This window comes from Miscanthus floridulus, chromosome 4 (assembly GCF_019320115.1).
Source record: "Miscanthus floridulus cultivar M001 chromosome 4, ASM1932011v1, whole genome shotgun sequence".
Classification (NCBI taxonomy): Eukaryota; Viridiplantae; Streptophyta; class Magnoliopsida; order Poales; family Poaceae; genus Miscanthus; species Miscanthus floridulus.
This window is the reverse complement of record NC_089583.1, coordinates 28,840,983-28,861,039: the sequence shown is the minus strand read 5'-3', so window position 1 is coordinate 28,861,039 and position 20,057 is coordinate 28,840,983. Positions and strand designations below refer to the sequence as shown.

The 20,057-nt window shown below is 52.9% G+C and overlaps 1 protein-coding gene across 1 annotated transcript; it reads right to left on the bottom strand.

The window, feature by feature from the left end:
* Positions 1-17,259: 17,259 nt before the first annotated feature.
* LOC136548316 (uncharacterized) lies at positions 17,260-19,836 on the bottom strand. The gene is made up of 5 exons (XM_066539887.1): positions 19,457-19,836; positions 18,879-19,393; positions 17,779-17,937; positions 17,600-17,701; positions 17,260-17,474 (listed from the first exon to the last, which is right to left on the bottom strand). The coding sequence occupies exons 1-5, from the start codon at positions 19,834-19,836 to the stop codon at positions 17,260-17,262; spliced, it is 1,371 nt and encodes a 456-aa protein (XP_066395984.1).
* Between the last annotated feature and the right edge of the window lie 221 nt (positions 19,837-20,057).

The following is a 20,057-nucleotide window of genomic DNA, read 5'->3' as shown; positions in this document are numbered from 1 at the left end:
AAGAATTACAATTGCTTGCTGAGAGATAAAGAAAAAGAAATTATCACAGCCGTCCGACCAAGATTGAAGGAACGATGTTGGTCAACTGAAATCAAAAAGTTTGCCAGGCTGTTGGATCGAAGACAGCATTATATTCCTTGCAGAATTCATCTTTTACAATCGTAGTAGAGATACATTGTAGGACTAAACTAGCAAGTTGCAAGCGACCAAGAAATAAACGGCGGCTCCATTGAGGAGGATGACAACGCCGGTGGCTGCCGTGAGCCCGGACACTAGTTGAGGCCGCGGTGCTGCCTCTGCCGAGATGACCCAAGGGTTGGAGGCGGCGGCCGGCGTCCGCGGCTTGTCTTTCCCGCGGCCGCCGCCGCCGCCGCCGCCGCCATGGTGACCTTGGCTATGGCTGTGGTTGCGGCCGTGGCAGTCGCCGCCGCCGTTCCCGCTGTCGGCCCGCTGCACCTCGTTAGTGCCTGCAGCTGCGCGCATGCATCCGGCAACGAAGAATTGCATACATGCATGTCGATGCAAATTAAACTTTTGTCAGAAAAAAAACTGGGAGCAATTTGTAGAGATCGAGCAGCGGTGGATCGATCACTTGCCTACTCCCGTGCTGCCATCCGCCGTCGTGCCATGGACTGCAGAACAGATGACGAGAACAGCAGCGACGAGGAGCAGCATAGAAAGGCACGGGTTCCTCCTGGGTCAGTGATCCATGGTGCCCGATAGAATGATAGATGGATGTTCGGCCACAAATCATCTTGGTGCATGGTGTTATATACATGATTTATATGGCAACTGGCCGTCAATCTAGGACAGCGTCCTAATTCTTCCATAAACGTTCGCTCTTCGCTGCAACTACTATAGGGTCTGATTGGTTGCTCGCATAGGACTAGCATTGCATTAGGGGTTATGCAGAATAGGCTATGCCTGCATAAGTAAATGCAGTTTGGTATTGTTTGGTTAGACTGTATTACTATGTCGCATTGTTTATGTCTTTGTTTGGTTGGGTGCATTAGATATCTGTTCTGTGTTTGCTTGTTTGCACAGGCAACGAAATGGTAATGGCATTAGTGCGTCGCGTCTCCTGAACCGGCACCATGGTGCAGGCTTGCCTGAAGGCCACCGAGGTGCTCAAGAAGCATGGCATCTACATGCTCGTGGCCAAGTTGCTGGACATTGAGCTGATTTGAATGCACGCCGACGAGCTCGAGGTCTGCCGAGGACAGAGGCGGGGCTGCCGTGTGGTGGTGAACAGCGGCACGGGCCAAGGACAGAGGAGGCAGAGGGGATTAGGAAGAGGACTGGGCACGGGCGACATGGATGGCCGCATCTCCGACTGGGGGAGCTGCTTCGCGTCCATGGGCATTGGGCAACGACGCATCGCGGACAGCAAGGGCGGGGAGCAGGCATCGCATAAGCCAATCCTGCATAGGTGGATACGACCAATTTTGAGCGCCTCCGATTGTACAGGCAAGAGATGCTTGAAGGATAGTGCTAGCCCTGCATAAAGAGACGTGCAGAGAACCAAATACCTTGCCTCTGCAGTAGGGTGCCGTGGATAAGGAGTTACGCAGGCAACCAATATCGATGAAACGTGGCATGATTCGCGACGTGTTCCACCGTCTATACAAGTAAGATAATGTGAGGCTTGAATTTTTCAATTGATATATGTTGAATTTGTCCCGCCATAGCTCAGTGCCGGCCCTAAGGGGGAGCAGGAGGTGCAATGGCCGGGGGCCCAGCCAGGATGGGGGCCCAAGCCCAAGTACGAAGTGTATAAGACCCCAAATATATAGTGTAAAAAAACGAAGCCCATACTTGCAACGTTGCAAACATGTCTGCAGGCAGGCCCGTCGGCCTCTTTTCAGCAGGAGGCTAGGAGCCGTCGGCCTCTGTCTTTCTGCCCTTTTTTTTATCACCATGCACTCACGCATACTTCCGCCGACGGCCGATTGACTCGAGCCGCTCAGACTTCTAGGACCAGGACAGTCCGCAAACGGCGAGACGCAGGCACGCAGCGCCGATTCAGACGCAGCCCCGCACAGACTTCCACAAACGGCGAGATGCAGCGCCGATCGAACGATCACCACGCGAGGCAGCCAAGGGCCCGAGGCAGGGCTCGACGAGGATGATGAGTCGACGACATCTGAAGATTTATCTTGGTTATTGCCTTCTGTCCTTTCTGTGATTTATGAATCTTGGTTCTCAATCAGTTCATGTCTAAATTGTATAGGCCCTAGGTTTTTTTTCCTTGTTCAAATTTTATCTAGTACTTTGTACTCATATAGTCATTTTTTTTAATTTGGGTCAGGTGTAAGAATTTTAGAATGTTACCTAAGAAACATTTGTCAGGGGCTGCGAAAAGAAAACGGAAAAGACAAGAAGAATAGTTTGTTCAGTCACAACAAGGTGCTTTAGATAAGTTTTTTCAACTTCAAGTAGTGTTGTGCGTGATGACAACCCTATAGATGCACCTAATAATCAAGAAGAAGAGCAACAACAAGTTAATGACAATTTAAGTGAACAAGTTGATGCTATAGAGAATGAAAATTTACAGCCTTCCTTTAAACCTGAAAATTCAATTGATGATGTGCAACCTTCTATTCATGATGTCTTTGATCCCAGAACTTAGGAGAATCTTGATAATAAGGGTAGAGATATTTTGATTGAAAAAGGACCAGTGAGAGAATTGAATCTTGAGTTCCCTGTAGATGCTCACAATAGACATTTTTCATATGCTTATTATTCCAGAAAGTTAAGCAATGGTGAGGTGGTTGATAGAAAATGGTTGGTTTACTCTAAACATGTGGACAAAGTTTTTTGTTTTTGCTGCAAATTGTTCAAATTAGATCAGAACAAAAGTTTGGTAGCACACGATGGATTGAGAGACTAGAAACATCTTAGTTTAAGACTCAAGGAACATGAGAATAGTGTTGAGCATATAAGAAACAGGAATACTTGGAATGAACTTAGGCTGAGGTTGAGCAAAAATAAAACAATTGATGATGATTTGCAACGAGAAATTGCAAAGGAGAGAGAGCGTTGGAGACAAGTTTTAGTAAGAATCGTTTCTGCTGTCAAGTTTCTTGCTAAGCATAATTTGGCTTTCCGAGGGCAAAATGAGAAACTATATCAAGCTAACAATGGTAACTTTCTGGGCACAGTTGAAATGATGGGTGAATTTGATCCTGTGATGCAAGACCATATTAGGCGGATTCAAAATAGTGAGATTCATCATCATTACCTTGGGCATAAAATTCAGAATGAGATGATTTCTCTTCTTGCAGATTGTGTAAAACAAACTATATTAAAGATCATTAAGGATGCCAAGTATTTTTCTGTGATTTTAGATTGTACTCCAGATGTGAGCCATGAAGAACAAATGACTCTAATTATTAGGTGTGTGAATATATCGGGGAATGTTCCAAGGGTAGAGGAGTTCTTCCTAGAGTTTTTTAAGGTTGATGACACATCAGGATTGGGTCTTTTTAATGAATTAAAGAGTGCATTGGTCTCTCTTGGTTTGAATATTGATGATGTGAGAGGTCAAGGGTATGATAATGGTTCAAATATGAAGGGGAAACACCAAGGTGTTCAGACGCGCTTGCTTGAAATTAATCCAAGAGCACTATATATGCCGTGTGCATGTCATAGTCTGAATCTTACTCTTTGTGATATGGAAAAATCTTGCAGGTAAACTATTATTTCTTTTATATGTTATATATTGTTTTCATATAATATGCCATTATTTTGGATCTTACTATTTATGATATTTGAAATCTTGTAGGCGAGCTATTTCTTTTTTTGGTATTATTCAATGTATATACACCCTGTTTGTAAAATCTACCAAAAGGTGGAAGATTTTGGTTGACAATGTCCCAGGATTGACAGTTAAGTCATGGTCTAATACTCGCTGAGAAAGCCGAATAAAAAGTGTTCAAGCTATCAGATTCCAAACTCCTCAAATAAGATCAGCTTTAATAGCGCTAGAGAAGGCTTCAACTGATGACCCAATGGCAGTTAGTGAATGTCAATCTTTGGTGAGTGCACTTGAGAATTTTGAATTTATAGTTGGTTTGGTTATCTGGCACGATATTTTATTCTCTATAAATAAGGTTAGCAAGAAGTTGCAATCTAAAATTGTGAGTATAGATGCTACTCTCAAACACATTGAATGTGTCATATCATATTTTAAGAAGTATAGAGATGAAGGTTTCACTTCTAGTATGGATACAGCAAAAAACATTGCATCTGAATTGGATATAGAGCCAATATTTCCTACAAAACATCAACGAAAGATAAAGAAATATTTTGATGAACAAGATGACCAAGACGAGGAAATACAATAGTCTGAGGAAATATAATAGTCTGTTGTGGACTCTTTAGAAGAGAGTACTTCCTAGTTATGATTGATTCTGCAATTGCTTCATTGACTAGTAGATTTGAGTAGATGAATTGCTTCATTGACTAGTAAATTTGAGCAGATGACAGTATTTGATAATGTTTTTGGGTTCTTGTTCAACTCAGAAAATTTGAAATCCTTGGATGAAGCTGATCTTTGGTTGCGCTGCAAGATTTTTGTGGAAAATTTTTCTCATGATAAGTCATCCGATGTTGAGATCAATGATTTTTTTTCAGAATTAAAGGTGTTGCAAGTGACTTTGCCAGATTCTTTGATGTCGGCGCCAGAGATTCTGAAGTTTGTTATGGATGCAGATTGCTATCCGAATATTTCAGTTGCCTATCGAATTCTTTTAATTGTACCTGTGACTGTAGCTTCGTCCGAAAGAAGTTTCTTAAAATTGAAGTTGTTGAAGAACTATTTGAGATCAACTATGTCACAAGAAAGGTTAAATGGCTTGGCTATGTGCACCATCGAGAAGGATATCTTAGACACTATTGATCTCGATACCGTCATTGATGATTTTGCATCAAGAAATGCCCGAAGAAGTATCCTTTTATAAGAAGCAGTGGATATGATGGAGTTCTATTCTTCTTTAAGGTAATCGTATTAGTTCTAGAAGTACAAATATATTGCTCTTTTAGTCTACGTTGTTCCTTGCTCTTAATAATTATCAGACATATTAAATTAAAAATATATTATTGGATTTGCTTTCCCTATACAAGTAAAATTAGTCTAGATATTCTAAAATTTTATGGTCTAGAGGGGCCGTCGCGACGAGTTCGCCAGAGGGCCCTCGAAATCATAGGACCGGCGCTACCATAGCTTTGTCCTGCATTATCAAAGAAACATGTTGGCTACCCAAACAGCACCTACAGTTGTGTAGGCAAAAGAAAGTATATACAGTATTTAAAGACAGTACAAGACAAGTATGATACAGGGGAGTGGCTAGCGTCCGGACATCTGGACGCTAGGCCGCTAGCCCATGTCTGGACGCCCGCGCCGTTGCACCCCGTCCCGTGCCGTGCGCTTGTCCGCCCAAGTCTCGCCTGCTGCGCCCGCCGGCACGCACATGGGGCCCGTCCGTGCCAGTGGGGACCACCTTCCCATGCCTGACAACCAGACGAGATAGCAGAAAGGCGAGGAGGGAAATGCAACACTCGATCTAGTTTTGAAAAATCCAGATGCAACAATTGCAACATACATCGGAAAACAAATGAAACATGCGTCCGAAACACTTGCAAAAATACTTGAAAAACACTTGAAACCATTGTAAATATACACAACATCCAGATAAAAACACTTGCATCATATGTATAAAAACATATGCAACATCCAGATAAACACACTTCCAACTTACAACATGAAAACACTTGCTGCAACAAAAGACTAAAACAGATGAAACAATTTAGAACATACTGCTGCAACATATGTGTGAAAACATATGCAATATCCAGACCAAAACACTTGCAACATACGTCTGGAAACAGATGAAACATTTCGAACAAACGCTTGCGACGTGCCTCGGAAACACTTGCAACATGTGCAACAACCTCCGATCTACTTTTATAATATCCATACGAAACAAATGCAACATACTTCTGAAACGTCTGAAATAACTGAAACATACATTTGCAACACAAGGGGGGAGAGGCCTAGACCGGTCGATTTCGAGTGACGGGGTGGAGCCGACGGCGAGCACCACCTAGCACCAGCACTAGCGGCGCACGTGAGCACCACCACCAGCAGCAGCGCCACCAGCACCGGGCTTGGCTTGGCGGCGACAGTGGGGGATGGGAAAGCGGGGAGCGCCATGGCCGCCGGGTGGGGGAAGCTCATTCGCTGGGGTGAGAGAGGGCTCCGCCGGGGGTGGGGAGGGCACCCACTCCCCTGCAACACTGCCGCGTCACCTTCATGGATCTCGCCGGAGGCAAGTGGATCTCGTCCGGGGGGGAGGGGGGATAGAGTCGTCGGATCTGCGGGCGTTGGGGGCTCCCGGTGGAGGAGGTTGCCAGGGTGGGGGATGATGCCGGGCGTTGATGCGCTGCGGTAGGGGATGAGGAGCGCGGAAGGGGTAAGGAGGAGGAGGAGGAGAAAGCGAAGAGCTATTTTTTTCAATATACATACGGGTGGGAGCGAGTGGCGGGGTTGAAAAGCCATCCGATATTTGTGCTATCCGTCAGACGTCTGGCACAAACATTTCCATACCCAAAAATAGCATTAGGAGATCGATGGCATAAGGACATTAATATATTTGATACATAGTAATATAGTAGATGTTCGAGGACCGGTGACAAAATTGTAACTGCAATAGGCTCTTCTGCTTTGGTTACACACAAACAAGCATTTCTCTTCTAATCGATGTACAAAGCCAGCTGATGCCTAACTCTGCAGGGACCATTTAGATCACATACAGATCACGGACAAAGGAAAAAGAGCAAGTGTTGTGAATAGCAGGGAGGAGTACGACGAGCTGCTGCTTGAGCTTGTCATGCCGAGGAATGCTTGCATTTCTGCCATGAGCCTGTAACTACGACTCTGCTTTGGTTCATAAAAAAAAAGTATATACAGTATTTAAAGACAGTACAAGACAGGTATGAAACAGGGAAGTGGCTCGCGTCCGGTCATCTGGACGCTAGGCCGCTAGCCCATGTCCGGACGCCCGCGCCGCTGCCCCCCGTCCCACGTCCCGCGCTTGTCCGCCTAAGTCTCGCCTGCTGCGCCCGCCGGCACGCACATGGGGCCCGTCCGTGCCGGTGGGGACCGCCTTCCCACGCCTGACAACCAGACGAGATAGCAGAAAGGCGAGGAGGGAAATACAACACTCGATCTAGTTTTGAAACATCCAAATGCAACAATTGTAACATACATCTGAAAACAAATGAAATATGCGTAAAACACTTGAAACCATTGTAAATATACACAACATCCACATAAAACACTTGCATCATATGTATGAAAACATATGCAACATCCAGATAAACACAATTCCAACTTACAACATGAAAACACTTGCAGCAACAAAAGACTGAAATAGATGAAACAATTTGGAACATACTGCTGCAACATATGTGTGAAAACATATGCAACATCCAGACCAAAACGCTTGCAACATACGTCTGGAAACAGATGAAACATTTCGAACAAACGCTTGCAACATGTGCAACATCCTCTGATCTACTTTTACAATATCCACACGAAACAATTGCAACATACTTCTGAAATAACTGAAACATACATTTTCAACACAAGGGGAGAGAGGCCTGGACCGGTCGATTCCGACCGACGGGGTGGAGCTGACGGCGAGCACCACCTAGCACCAGCACCAGCGGCGCACCTGAGCACCACCACCACCACCAGCGCCACCAGCACGGGGCTTGGCTTGGCGGCGACAGTGGGGGTTGGGAAAGCGGGGAGCGCCATGGCCGCCGGGTGGGGGAGCTCATTTGCCGGGGTGAGAGAGGGCTCCGCCGGGGGTGGGGAGGGCGCCCACTCCCCTCCAACACCGCTGCGTCACCTTCATGGATCTCGCCGGAGGCAAGTGGGTCTCGTCCGGGGGGGGGGGGGGGGGGGGGGGGGGGTGAGAGTCACCGGATCTGTGGGGGAGGACGCCGGGGTGGGAGAGGATGGCAGGCGTTGGTGCGCTGCGGTAAGGGATGAGGAGCGCGGAAGGGATAAGGATGGGGGAGGAGAAAGCGAAGAGATAATTTTTTTTAATATACATGAGGGTGGGAGCAAGTGGCGGGGTTGAAAAGCCATCCGATATTTGTGCTATCTGTCAGATGTCTGACACAAACATTTCCATATCCAAAAATAGCGTTAAGAGATCGATGGCATAAGGACATTAATATATTTGATACATAGTAATATAGTAGATTTTCGAGGACCGGTGACAAAATTGTAACTGCAATAGGCTCTTCTGCTTTGGTTACACACAAACAAGCATTTCTCTTCTAATCGATGTACAAAGCCAGCTGATGCCTAACTATGCAGGGACCATATAGATCACATACAGATCACGGACAAAGGAAAAAGAGCAAGTGTTGTGAATAGCAGGGAGGAGTACGGCGAGCTGCTGCTTGAGCTTGTCATGCCGAGGAATGCTTGCATTTCTGCCATGAGCCTGTAACTACGACTCTTCTTTGGTTCATAAAAAAAAAGTATATACAGTATTTAAAGACAGTACAAGACAGGTATGAAACAGGGAAGTGGCTCGAGTCCGGACATCTGGACGCTAGGCCGCTAGCCCATGACCGGACGCCCGCGCCGCAGCCCCCCGTCCCACGTCCCGCGCTTGTCCGCCTAAGTCTCGCCTGCTGCGCCCGCCGGCACGCGCATGGGGCCCGTCCGTGCCGGTGGGGACCGCCTTCCCACGCCTGACAACCAGACAAGATAGCAGAAAGGCGAGGAGGGAAATACAACACTCGATCTAGTTTTGAAACATCCAGATGCAACATGTCGGGTATCATAAGAAGGGGTCCCCTAAGCAAAAACCAAAAAAATCGCTTAGACCCCGTCAGAATCAAAGCCGAGAGACGACTATTGGCGAACCCCCGGCCTTGTCCGAGGCCACCGACTCTCCGCCTTGCTCGAGGCCTCGCACGAAAGGCCTCGGACGGCCTACCGGATCTCCTACTCGCTCGAGGCCTCGCACGAGGGGCTTCGGACGATCTACCGATTTTCCGCCTCGCTCGAGGCCTCGCACGAAAGGCCTCGGCCGGGGAACCGATTCTCCGTCTCGCCCAAGGCCCCGCGCGTACAGCCACGGACGAGATGCCGATTCTCCGTCTCGCTCGAAGCCGGCTCGGCAATAACCCCGTCGCCTCTGCCTCGACCGATCTCCACAACAGAGCATCGCGTCTAATTAAAGCGACCAACCACTCCCGCAACATCAGACGGACGATGGCTCGACACAACAGAGCAGCCGACGAGACAGGAAGTTGCATCAGCACCATACCATCTGGGACAGGATAGGGCAGGGGTTACTGGCCGTTGTGCTTGGTATTGTGCCCACGACCGGTGCCCGTACTGCACTGTGCAACCTAACCCCTGCTACAGGAATAACGCGGCATGCGGAGTCAAGTCCGAGTTACTATAGCCTCAGAATTAGTGTACAGGACCAACTGCTCCCCCTACGCCTCGGCAATCTACTTTAGGGTCTCGGCAACCTCGGGATTCGCGCCTGCCGAGCCCCCCATGACGGCTTGGCCTCGGCACTAGCTGAGCCTCGGCTCTTCACGCGGTCAACACACAGCGACTAGCACGTCGCCCGCCAGGCCCTGCGTCAAGCTATCACTGGAGCTCCCACGTCGCACAGGATCGGATGTGACCGACGCGTTGCTCCAGCACTTCAAGGGTAGGACCACTCCATCAACCATGCCGCCACAGTAATAGGCTACAGGGCTCGGACTTGCCGCCTCTATTCGCACGACGCAACGTAGCTAACACATGTATCACCAGGACCGTTTCTAGGGAGAGACTCCCGAGCGCACGAGATAGATGAACACGTATAGGAAAAGGACAGACTGACTCTCACGCTGGCACACACTCAGGCATAAACGAGTTCACGAGGTAGACGAACACACGCTCGACACCATGTAACGAGCACGCTTCCCCGCTGCCTAAGATCAACATCTCAAGCAATCCACGCCGCTCCACGCAGAGACCTGGGACTAGCTCCCTTTCTCGCCCTGCTTGTAACCCCCTACTACAAGCATTTCGGTGCAAGGAATACAAGATTGATCTCTCAGACTGGACGTAGGGCACCTATCGCCCGAACCAGTATAAACCTTGTGTCTCTTTGCATCACCATCCGGGATTAGAGACACGTAGTACATTTTTACTAGTTGGTTGAGGGCCCGTCGGTCCAAAACACCAACAGTTGGCGCGCCAGGTAGGGGCCCTACTACGTGTCATCTTCGTCATCCCGACAAGTTCCGGATGGCAGACCCCGTGCAACCACTGCGTCTCGGCACGATAATCTAGTTCGGGAGCCTAGAGTTCATGTCTCTAGGACATGAGTACGATATGGTACTCCTCTCACCCAGAGTCCCGCTGACCGTCGACGACGTCACGTCCCAGTAGCCCAGGCACAGACGGTGCCCGGGCGGCCGCTCTCATCGTGCTCACCAAGCGCGGCACAGGCAGGACCACCCCAACACCATGCAAGCTCGAGGCGACGCGCCGCACTCCACCGGTATCCCATGCCTAGCTGTTGGCACAAGGTCCCTGGTTGGGGACCTGTCTAGCCTGAGCCTAGACAAGGGAAAGACGCCGGTGGCGTGTGGCGATGCCTCGTCATCAAGCTCTGCCCTGCCACCTCCTGAGGAGTCGACTTCGGTGGAGCAAAGCCTGGCGATGGCACCATCCCCGTACCCCTTCGGGTTGAGAAATGCCGCCGCCACCTATGCTTCCGCCTACACTTCTGTTCACGCGGAGCCCTCAGGACGCCACGAACGCTTTGCCTCAACTTCGGCACCACGACTTCGACTCACACCCACGCTGACTCCTCAGAGGAGGGCGAGGCATGGGTCGGAGTGGACTTCTTCAGACTTCGCGACCCTGAAGCCATGCACCGCTTCCTGGCTGCAAGCGACTACTGCTTCGGCTACTCTGACTCTAACGATGAAGGCACTTACAATCCCACTCACGAGTGCTTCCACGTCGGACTCGAGATGCCAAGCATAGGCGTTGAGGACGAGGGGGCAGGCAACCGTTCCCCGCTTCACCCGGGGGCAGGCGACACCACACCTCCACGTGTTGTCCCACCAGTAGCGTGGAACGGGGACCTTACCCCCGGACAACTTCGACGCCCGGACCTGGAGCAGCTCCGTGAGCTTCAGGCCAAGGTCGAACAAGACCGACTCCTTCTGCAGCAGCTCCGAAACACTCTCGAGCAGGAGCAGCAAGGTCACGGTGATGGCGGAGGAGCCCGATCGAGGGCCCGCGACGTCCACCACCGCATCAACAATGACGAAGGGGGTGAGCAACTCCCAATCTTCAATCGCGCTAGCCAGAACGTCACGGCTGTGGCGATGCTAGTCTGAATGATGCCTGAGCCCTCTACCACGGAGGGGCGATGGGTCCGCGGCGAGCTCCAGGATCTCCTTGAGACCGCCATGGTGTAGCAGGCCGAGAGTTCTGCCTCCCAATGGCGTGGAGGCGCCTCGGACCTTCCCATGGCACCGCTTGCTGCACGACCGCCTCAGCAACTAACGCGAGGCGTAGGGCGACCACGAGGTGGTCAGCAGGCGACGGCGTCACGACAATGAGGGGCCTGCCTGGGGCTACCATTCGCACCGAGGTGGCCGCTACGATAGTGGGGAAGACCGCAGTCCTTCCACTAAGCCGCCTGGTCCTCGAGTCTTTAGCAGAGCCATCCGCGCTGCTCATTTTTCGGCCCGATTTCGACAACCGGCCAACCTCATGAAGTACAGCGGCAAGACCAATCCTGAACTTTGGCTGGCCGATTACCGCCTGGCTTGTCAGCTAGGTGGCACGGACGATGACCTGCTCATTATCCGCAACCTCCTGTTGTTCCTGTCAGACTCGGTGCGAGCCTGGCTCGAACACCTCCCTCCCTCGTAGATCCACGACTAGCGCGACTTGGTAAGAGTCTTCATCGGGAACTTTTAGGGCACATACGTGTGCCCTAGGAACTCCTGGGACCTCAAAAGTTGTCGTCAGGGCCCGGACGAGTCTCTCCGAGACTTCATCCGGCGCTTCTCCAAGAAATGCACTGAGTTGCCAAGCGTTGGCGACTCAGAAATCGTCTAGGCTTTCCTCTCCGGCACCACCTGTCGAGACCTAGTCCAAGAATTAGGACGGAATGTGCCAACCTTGGTGGCCACACTCCTCGACATTGCCACCAACTTCGCCTCGGGTGAAGAGGCCGTTGGGGCCATCTTCCTCGACAACGACGCCAAGGGGAAGTGGAGGGATGAGGCCCTCGGGGCCTCAGCTCCCCACCTCCCCAAGAAAAAGAAGAAGGGTTGCCAGGGGAAGCAGGAAGGCCTCGAGGCTGGCCTAGTCGTGGCCGTAGAGCACAAGAATCCCCGAGGCCCCAGAGGCCCTGGGCTCTTTGACGATATGCTTAAGAAACCCTGCCCTTACCACCAGGGCCCGGTGAAGCATGCCCTCGAGGAGTGCACCATGCTCCGGTGTTACTACACCAAGCTCGGGCTCCTCGACAACGATGCCAAGAGGAGGGGCGCTGGCGATAGGGACGACGACAAGGACAACGGATTCCCCAAGGTGCACAACGCCTTCATGATCTTCAGCCAGCCTTCAGCGTGCCTCACGGCACGCCAGTGAAAGAGGGAGCACCAGGAGGTCTTCTTGGTAAAGGTGGCCGTTCCCCAGTACCTCAACTGGTCTTGGGAGGCGATCACCTTTGACCGAGACGACCATCCCGATTATGTCCCGAACCCCGGGCAGTACCCACTTGTCGTCAACCCCATCATCGGCAACACCTGGCTCACTAAGGTATTGATGGACGGAGGCAGCGGCCTCAACATCCTCTACACTAACACCCTGGAGCTCCTGGAGCTCGACCAGTCACAGCTCTGGGGTGGCACCGCGCCTTTCCACGACATTGTGTCGGGGAAACACACGCGGCCCCTCAGGTGCATCGACCTACCTGTCTGCTTCGGTACTTCCTCCAACTACCACAAGGAGGTCCTCACCTTCGAGGTGGTTGGGTTCAAGGGAACCTACCACGCCATATAGGGGTAGCCGTGCTACACCAAGTTCATGGCGGTCCCCAACTACATGTACCTCAAGGTCAAGGTGCCGGGCCCCAACGGCGTCATCACTGTCGAGTCCATGTACGAGCATGCATATGACTGCGACGTTGAGTGCATCGAGTACACCGAGGCTATCATAGAGGCCAAGGCCCTCATCGTCAACCTCGACCAACTCGGAGTGAGGTGCCCGACTCCAAGCATCACGCCGGGACTTTTGAGCCCACGGAGTCCGTCAAACTCATCCCGGTCAACCCCACCTGCTCCGATGACCGGGCGCTGAGGATCAGTGCCACCCTCGACATCAAATAGGAGGTCGTGCTCGTCGACTTTCTTCGCGTGAATGCCGATATGTTCGCATGGAGTCCCTCAGACATGTCGGGCATACCGAGGGAGGTCACCGAGCACACCTTGGACATCCGGGCTGGCTCTAGGCCGGTGAAGCAGCGCCTGCATCGATTCGACGAGGAAAAGCGCAGAGCCATCGGTGAGGAGATACATAAGCTTTTGGCAGCTGGATTCATCAAAGAAGTGTCCCATCCGGAGTGGTTAGCTAATCCTGTATTAGTTAAGAAAAATGGGAAGTGGAGAATGTGTGTAGACTACACTGGTCTAAACAAAGCATGTCCAAAAGTCCCTTTCCCATTACCCCGAATCGACCAAATCATCGACTCCACTATGGGATGTGAAACCCTATCCTTCCTTGATGCGTATTCCGGTTACCATCAAGTCAAGATGAAAGAGTCCGACCAGCTCGCGACTTCTTTCATCACAACATTTGGCATGTACTGCTATGTGACTATGCCATTCGGCCTCAGAAACGCAGGGGCCACATACCAGCGGTGCATGACCCATGTCTTTGGCGAGCACATCGAGAAGACCATCGAGGTCTACGTGGACGACATCGTGGTCAAGTCCAAGAAGGCTAGTGATCTCATCAGCAATTTGGAAATAGCCTTCAGATGCCTCAGGGAAAGGGGCATCAAGCTCAACCCCGAAAAGTGTGTCTTCAGGGTCCCCTGAGGCATGCTTTTAGGATTTATAGTCTCGGAACACGGCATCAAAGCCAACCCAGAGAAGGTCTCAGCCGTGACCAACATGGGGCCAATCCGAGACCTCAAGGGAGTATAGAGGGTTATGGGATGCCTTGCGGCCCTGAGCCGCTTCATCTCGCGCCTTGGCAAAAAAGGCTTGCCTCTATACCGTCTCTTGAGGAAATCGGAACACTTTTCTTGGACCCCCGAGGCCGAAGAAGCCCTCACCAAACTCAAGGCATTGCTCACCAATCCTCCCATCCTAGTACTGCCGACCAAGGGTGAGGCCCTCTTACTCTACGTCGCCGCAATGACCCAAGTGGTCAGCGTGGCCATAGTGGTCGAGAGGCAGGAAGAGGGGCATGCTCTACCCATCCAATGACCTATTTACTTCATCAGCGAAGTACTCTCTGAGACCAAAACACGCTACCCCCACATCTAGAAACTGATCTACGCCGTGGTCTTGGCTCAACGCAAGCTGTGTCACTACTTCGAGTCCCACCAGGTGACCGTGGTATCATCTTTCCCCTGGGAGAGATAATCCATAACCAGGAGGCCTCAGGTAGGATAGCCAAGTGGGCCATCAAACTCATGGGGGAAGCTCTGTCCTTTGCTCCTTGGAAAGCAATTAAATCTTAGGTCTTGGCTGATTTTGTGGTAGAATGGACCGACACCCAATTGCCACCTGCCCAAGTCTAGGCGGAATGCTGGACCATGTACTTCGATGGGTCCCTAATGAAGACTAGGGCGGGCACGGGTCTGCTCTTCATCTCACTCCTTGGGGTACACATGCGCTACATGATTTGGCTCCACTTCACCACCTGCAACAACATAGCCGAGTACGAAGCCCTCGTCAATGGCTTGCAGATCGCCACCAAACTTGGAGTACGGCATCTCGACGTATGGGGTGATTCGCAGCTCGTTGTCGATCAGGTGATGAAGGAGTTGAACTACCATGACCCCAAGATGGAGGCATACTACAAGCTAGTACATCGCCTTGAAGACAAGTTTGACAGTCTCGAACTCAACCACATCGCGCGTAAATTCAACGAGGCCACGGACGAACTAGCAAAGATGGCATCAGCGTGGGCCCCGGTCCCCCCAAACATCTTTGCCAGGGACCTCCACAAACCTTCGATCGACTGTGCCTCAGCGGTGGAAGAGGGCCTAGCGGTCGAGCCCCCCGCAGGGCTCGAGGCCCCCTCTGTCACCAAGACTCCTTTGGCCGAGCCCGAGGTCACGGAAGTCAACACGGAGCCTCCTGAGGCCAACCAAGGCATGGACTGGCGAGTCCCGTTCCTTGATTGCCTCGTCCGAGGAGAGCTTCCCGCTGATAGGACCAAAGCCCGATGGCTTGCTTGGCGAGCCAAGACTTACGTTCTCAGCAATGGCGAATTGTACAGGCGAAGCCCATCTGGTGTCCTCCAACGATGCATCACTACCGAGGCAGGTCGAGCCCTACTTTGGGACTTGCACGCGGGAGCCTACGGGCACCATGCAGCGCCTTAGACGCTCATCGGAAATGCTTTTCGCTAAGGGTTCTACTGGCCAACGGTTGTTGCTGACGCCACCAAGCTAGTACGCTCCTGCGAGGGATGCTAGTACTACGCGTGGTAGACGCATCTCCCGGCCTAAGCTCTCCAAACCATCCCCATTACATGGCCGTTTGCCATGTGGGGGTTCGACATGGTTGGGCCTTTGCAGAAGGCCCCTGGGGGCTTCACCCATCTGCTAGTAGCAATCGATAAGTTCTCCAAGTGGATTGAGGCTCGTTCGATCAATTGAATCAAGTCCGAGCATGCGGTGCTATTCTTCACTGATATCATCCATAGGTTCAGGGTTCCAAACACCATCATCACTGACAATGGAACGCAGTTCACCGGCCACAAGTTCCTGATGTTCTGCGACGACCACCACATCCGTGTGGCCTAGTCAGTCGTAGGACATCCTAGGACAAATGGCCAAGTTGAGCGTGCCAACGGCATGATCCTACAAGGCCTTAAGCCAAGAATATACAACCGGTTGAAGAAATTTAGCAAGAAATGGCTTGCCGAACTCCCATTGGTCATCTGGAGCTTGAGGAACACCCCGAGCCAAGCCACGGGGTTCACACCATTCTTCCTGGTATATAGAGCCGAGGCCATCCTCCCCACTGACTTGGAATATGGTTCCCCGAGGCTACAGGCCTACAACGAGCAAAGTAACCGCACCGCCCATGAAGACGCCCTCGACCAACTAGAGAAAGCCCAAGACGTTGCGCTGCTACATTCGGCCAAGTACCAGCAAGCCCTACGACGCTATCAAGCCCAGCGCATTCGAAGCCAAGACCTGAAAGTGGGCGACCTAGTGCTGAGGCTAAGGCAGAGCAACAAGGGTCGCCACAAGCTGACCCCACCATGGGAAGGACCGTACATCGTCGCCCAAGTGCTGAAGCCCAGAACCTACAAGCTAGCTAACGAGAAGGGTAAAATCCTCACCAACGCTTAGCTACGTCAGTTTTACCCTTAAATTTCCAAGCATTGTATATATTGTTTCTCAAAATACAATTAAGAAACGTTCTTTAGTTGTTCTAATCTTTGGAGAAACCCCTGGGCCATCAAGGGCCTCAGCGATACGATAACTCCATTAGGGAGACACGGCTCTGCCTCTGCAGAACCAAGCCTCCCTCGGGGGCTAGATGGGGGGACTCCCCCCTAAGTCCCATGCACCATTTTTAGTTGTTTTTCAAAAAAATTTCCACGCCAAACCCTCTAGCACGCTCTGACAAATCAATTGTAAAGAACCTAAGGACCGAAAGTCTGTCTCAGGGCCAAAAGGCCGAATGAGTCGCGAGACGGCCTATGCCTCCGGGCTACGGCACTCCCTCACCACCTTTTTGCCCTAGGGACGACTTAGGCTCCGAGGAAGTATTTTGCAAATGGTATGTTCAAAAACAAGACAGAGGGCAGAGGCTCGGAAATACAATAAAGAAAAACGATTAAGAAGCGTAGATGCATAAGTATTTCAAAAAGGCCTCGATAGGCCACCAGAGTTATGATACGGTAACGTAATCCCTAATTTATTTTCATGGCCTCTTGGGCCCAGGTCAGGGCTCAGGGTCTCCAGCATCGGTGGACGGCGGGGGAGGGACCACCTCCTCTTCAAACAGCTTGGCCAGCGCCATGCCGGGGCCCTCAGCTGCCTCCATCAGCTTTGCGACCTCCTCGTTGGCCTCCTCATCGTCCTTTGGCAAGACATAGTCGTCATTGACGGCCTCGAGGTCGATGCCGGCGTAGTGTGAGGAGATGACGGCAGGGCACGCTTGACGCCCACGTGCAGCACCCCTCGAAGTCGCTCGCGTAGTTGGCCGCTCAACGTGACCAAGCGGCTCTTAATGGAGCTGCCCGACTAGGGCCCCTCAACCTCTAGGGCCTTGCACATGGTACGGGCGGCACTCTGCAGCGCGTTGTGCTCCCCGATCTTGGCCTCGAGCACCGCCTGCACTGGGGCAGAGGCCTCGGCTACCCGGGTGACCTCCTTCTCTAACTCTACGCCAAAAGAAACAGAATGGGGTTAAGCACAAAGGAAAACAAGCCAAATAAGGGCGGAAGCCTACGGGACTCACCCTCGGCTTTCTCCTCCCTACGCTGGGCCGCGACCCGAGAGGCCTTGGCTTTCTCCTTCCAGCGCTGGGCCTCGACCAGAGAGTCCTCGCCTTTCTCCTTCCAGCCCTGGACCTCGACCCAAGAAGCCTCGGCCGCACTGGAAGCCTCTTTCTCCAGCTCTGCATCACACCAAGGAGTTAGGGGTCGAACACAAGAAAAACAAATAAAACAAGGGGAATAGGACTCACCCTCGACTTTTCCCTTCTAGACCACAGCCTCGGTCTGAGAGGCCTCGGCCACCTTGAGGGCCTCTGCCAGGGTGCCCTTCATCAGTAGGTGCGCACCCTGCTCCATCCCCAACTGCCCAGCGAGGGCCTTGGCAGGGGCCGTCACTTCTTCAGCCCGGGACCTAAAGGTGTCCCGATCGCCAGCCGCCCAGGTCAGCTCCTCCTCCAGCTCCTTGACCCGCGCCACCAAAGGGGCGACCTGCTCCTAGGCCGAGGCCGCCTCGGCCTTCATATCGGCATAGCGAAGGCGGAGGTCCTCCATCTCCGCGCTCCACGCCGACAGAAGCTCATTGGCGTCAGCGAGCAAGCCCTTCTACCACTGGAGCTGGTCCCAGATGTCCCTCTCCCGTCGGAGGAACAATGACTTCCTGAGGGACCGGGTCTCGAGCTCCTAGATAGGCAAAATAGGGGTCATTCACTATGAGAAAACTCGAAAAAAGACGACACCACATGAGAAAAGAAGGCATGAACCTAGGCGACCCTGGGCAGATCGTCGGCCACAACGGACAGCGCTGTCCGCAGCGACTGCTCCGCCAGCTAGTGGTATTGCTCGAAGGTGTCGAAGCGCCCCCCCCCTCGGCCACGTCCTCAAGGGCGAACAGAGGCTCCCCCTCAGGGTTGTCCCGGATCTATCAAGACAAGCGAGTGATCCCACCCACGGGGCTCGGGTCATACCCGCACGAGGGCCGAGCTTCCCTCGCCCGAGGTCGGAGCCGGCTGCTCCATAGGGCCGGCCGCCTCGGCATCGACCACCTCCTTCGCCCGGGAAGTATCGTCGGAGGAGATCGAATAGACCTCCACTTCCTGGGTGCTCTCATGCAACAGCGGCAGACCTTGGACCGGCGATGGTATTAAGGCTTGCCCCACCTCCGCCTCCACTTCCTGGGCTGCCGGCTTCGCCGCACTCGCACCAGCTCCCGCCACCCCGACCTCAGTGGTCTCAGGGGCTCCAGTCCCCACCACCCCGGCCTCAGTGATCTTGGGGGGCTCCGGTCCCTGCCACTTTGGCCTCGGCGGTCTTGGGTGCCCGGCCTTTGTCGCCTCGGCCTCAGAAGTCCGGGGGGGCTCTATCTCACCCTCGGTGGCCTCGGCAACTAAGGGCGCCTCGGCCCCATCTGACTCACGGGCCTCGGCCTCGCGGGGCGTAGGCATTTCCTCCCCCGCACGCTCCGTGGCCGCCCCGGTAGCCTCCCCCTGGGCGACCAACTCCTCTAGGTCGGCCCTCGCTGATGCCCCGCCGCACTGTACGGCAGCCTGTGCCTCCACCACTTGTTGAGCGGTGGAGCCCATGCTCACCTTGAGTGACTTACGCAGCGCCAGGGCAGGCACCTCCGCCTTACACTTCCGGCTGAAGGCAAAACACCCACTTGGTCAGCATATGACCGTAAGGCGAGCGAGAGATGATACGAACTCCGCTGAGAAAACACTCACCTCGAGCGGGGATGCAACCGCTTTGGCACCATGACCCTCCTCTGTAATGGTGATGGCGGCAGCGATGGCACGGCCTCTGTGTCCACTGGTGCCGGCCGGCTCTCGCCGGACTCCGGCGCCCCCTCGATCCTCTACAGGGGCAGTTGCGTCGCCCCCGCCGCCACCTGCTCCACCTCTGCCATTGAGCCCACCGGGCTGACAGTGTGTTCGTGCCTTGAGCATGTCGGCCTTAGCCTCGGGGTAGGTGGTTGCCGGCCCTGAGGCATCCTCTCCTCCTCCTAGAAGCACCGGGCTGCTCACCGACGCCTCGAGCGCTATCTCCCCGATGTCGGGGAGATGGTCCAGGGGACCCCGCCCCATCTCGCTCTTGTCATCATCGCCCAAGGAGTCCGACGACAGCGACAATGATGGAGACGCCTCCACCGGGAGACCATCCTGCCTCTGTTATCGGCGGTGCTTCTCCAGCCCCTCGTGCTTAAGGATCTTCCTCATGCGCTTTGCCTCCTCAGCATCCTTCCGCTTCTTCTGCGCCTCGGCATGCACCCGGTTAGCCGCTCGCCGCGCTGCATCCTCAGGAACGG

Bases quoted from the DNA above. Each gene is read 5' to 3' on its own strand.
- LOC136548316 (XM_066539887.1), bottom strand. From the start codon at position 19,836: ATGGGGCGGGGTCCCCTGGACCATCTCCCCGACATCGGGGAGATAGCG. The intron at 17,938-18,878 runs GTCTGCCGCTGT...GGTGTGATGCAG, and splicing joins AATACCATCGCCGGTCCAAG to AGCTGGAGAAAGAGGCTTCC. The intron at 17,475-17,599 runs GTACCATGTGCA...GTGGGCGTCAAG, and splicing joins CGCGCTGCAGAGTGCCGCCC to CGTGCCCTGCCGTCATCTCC.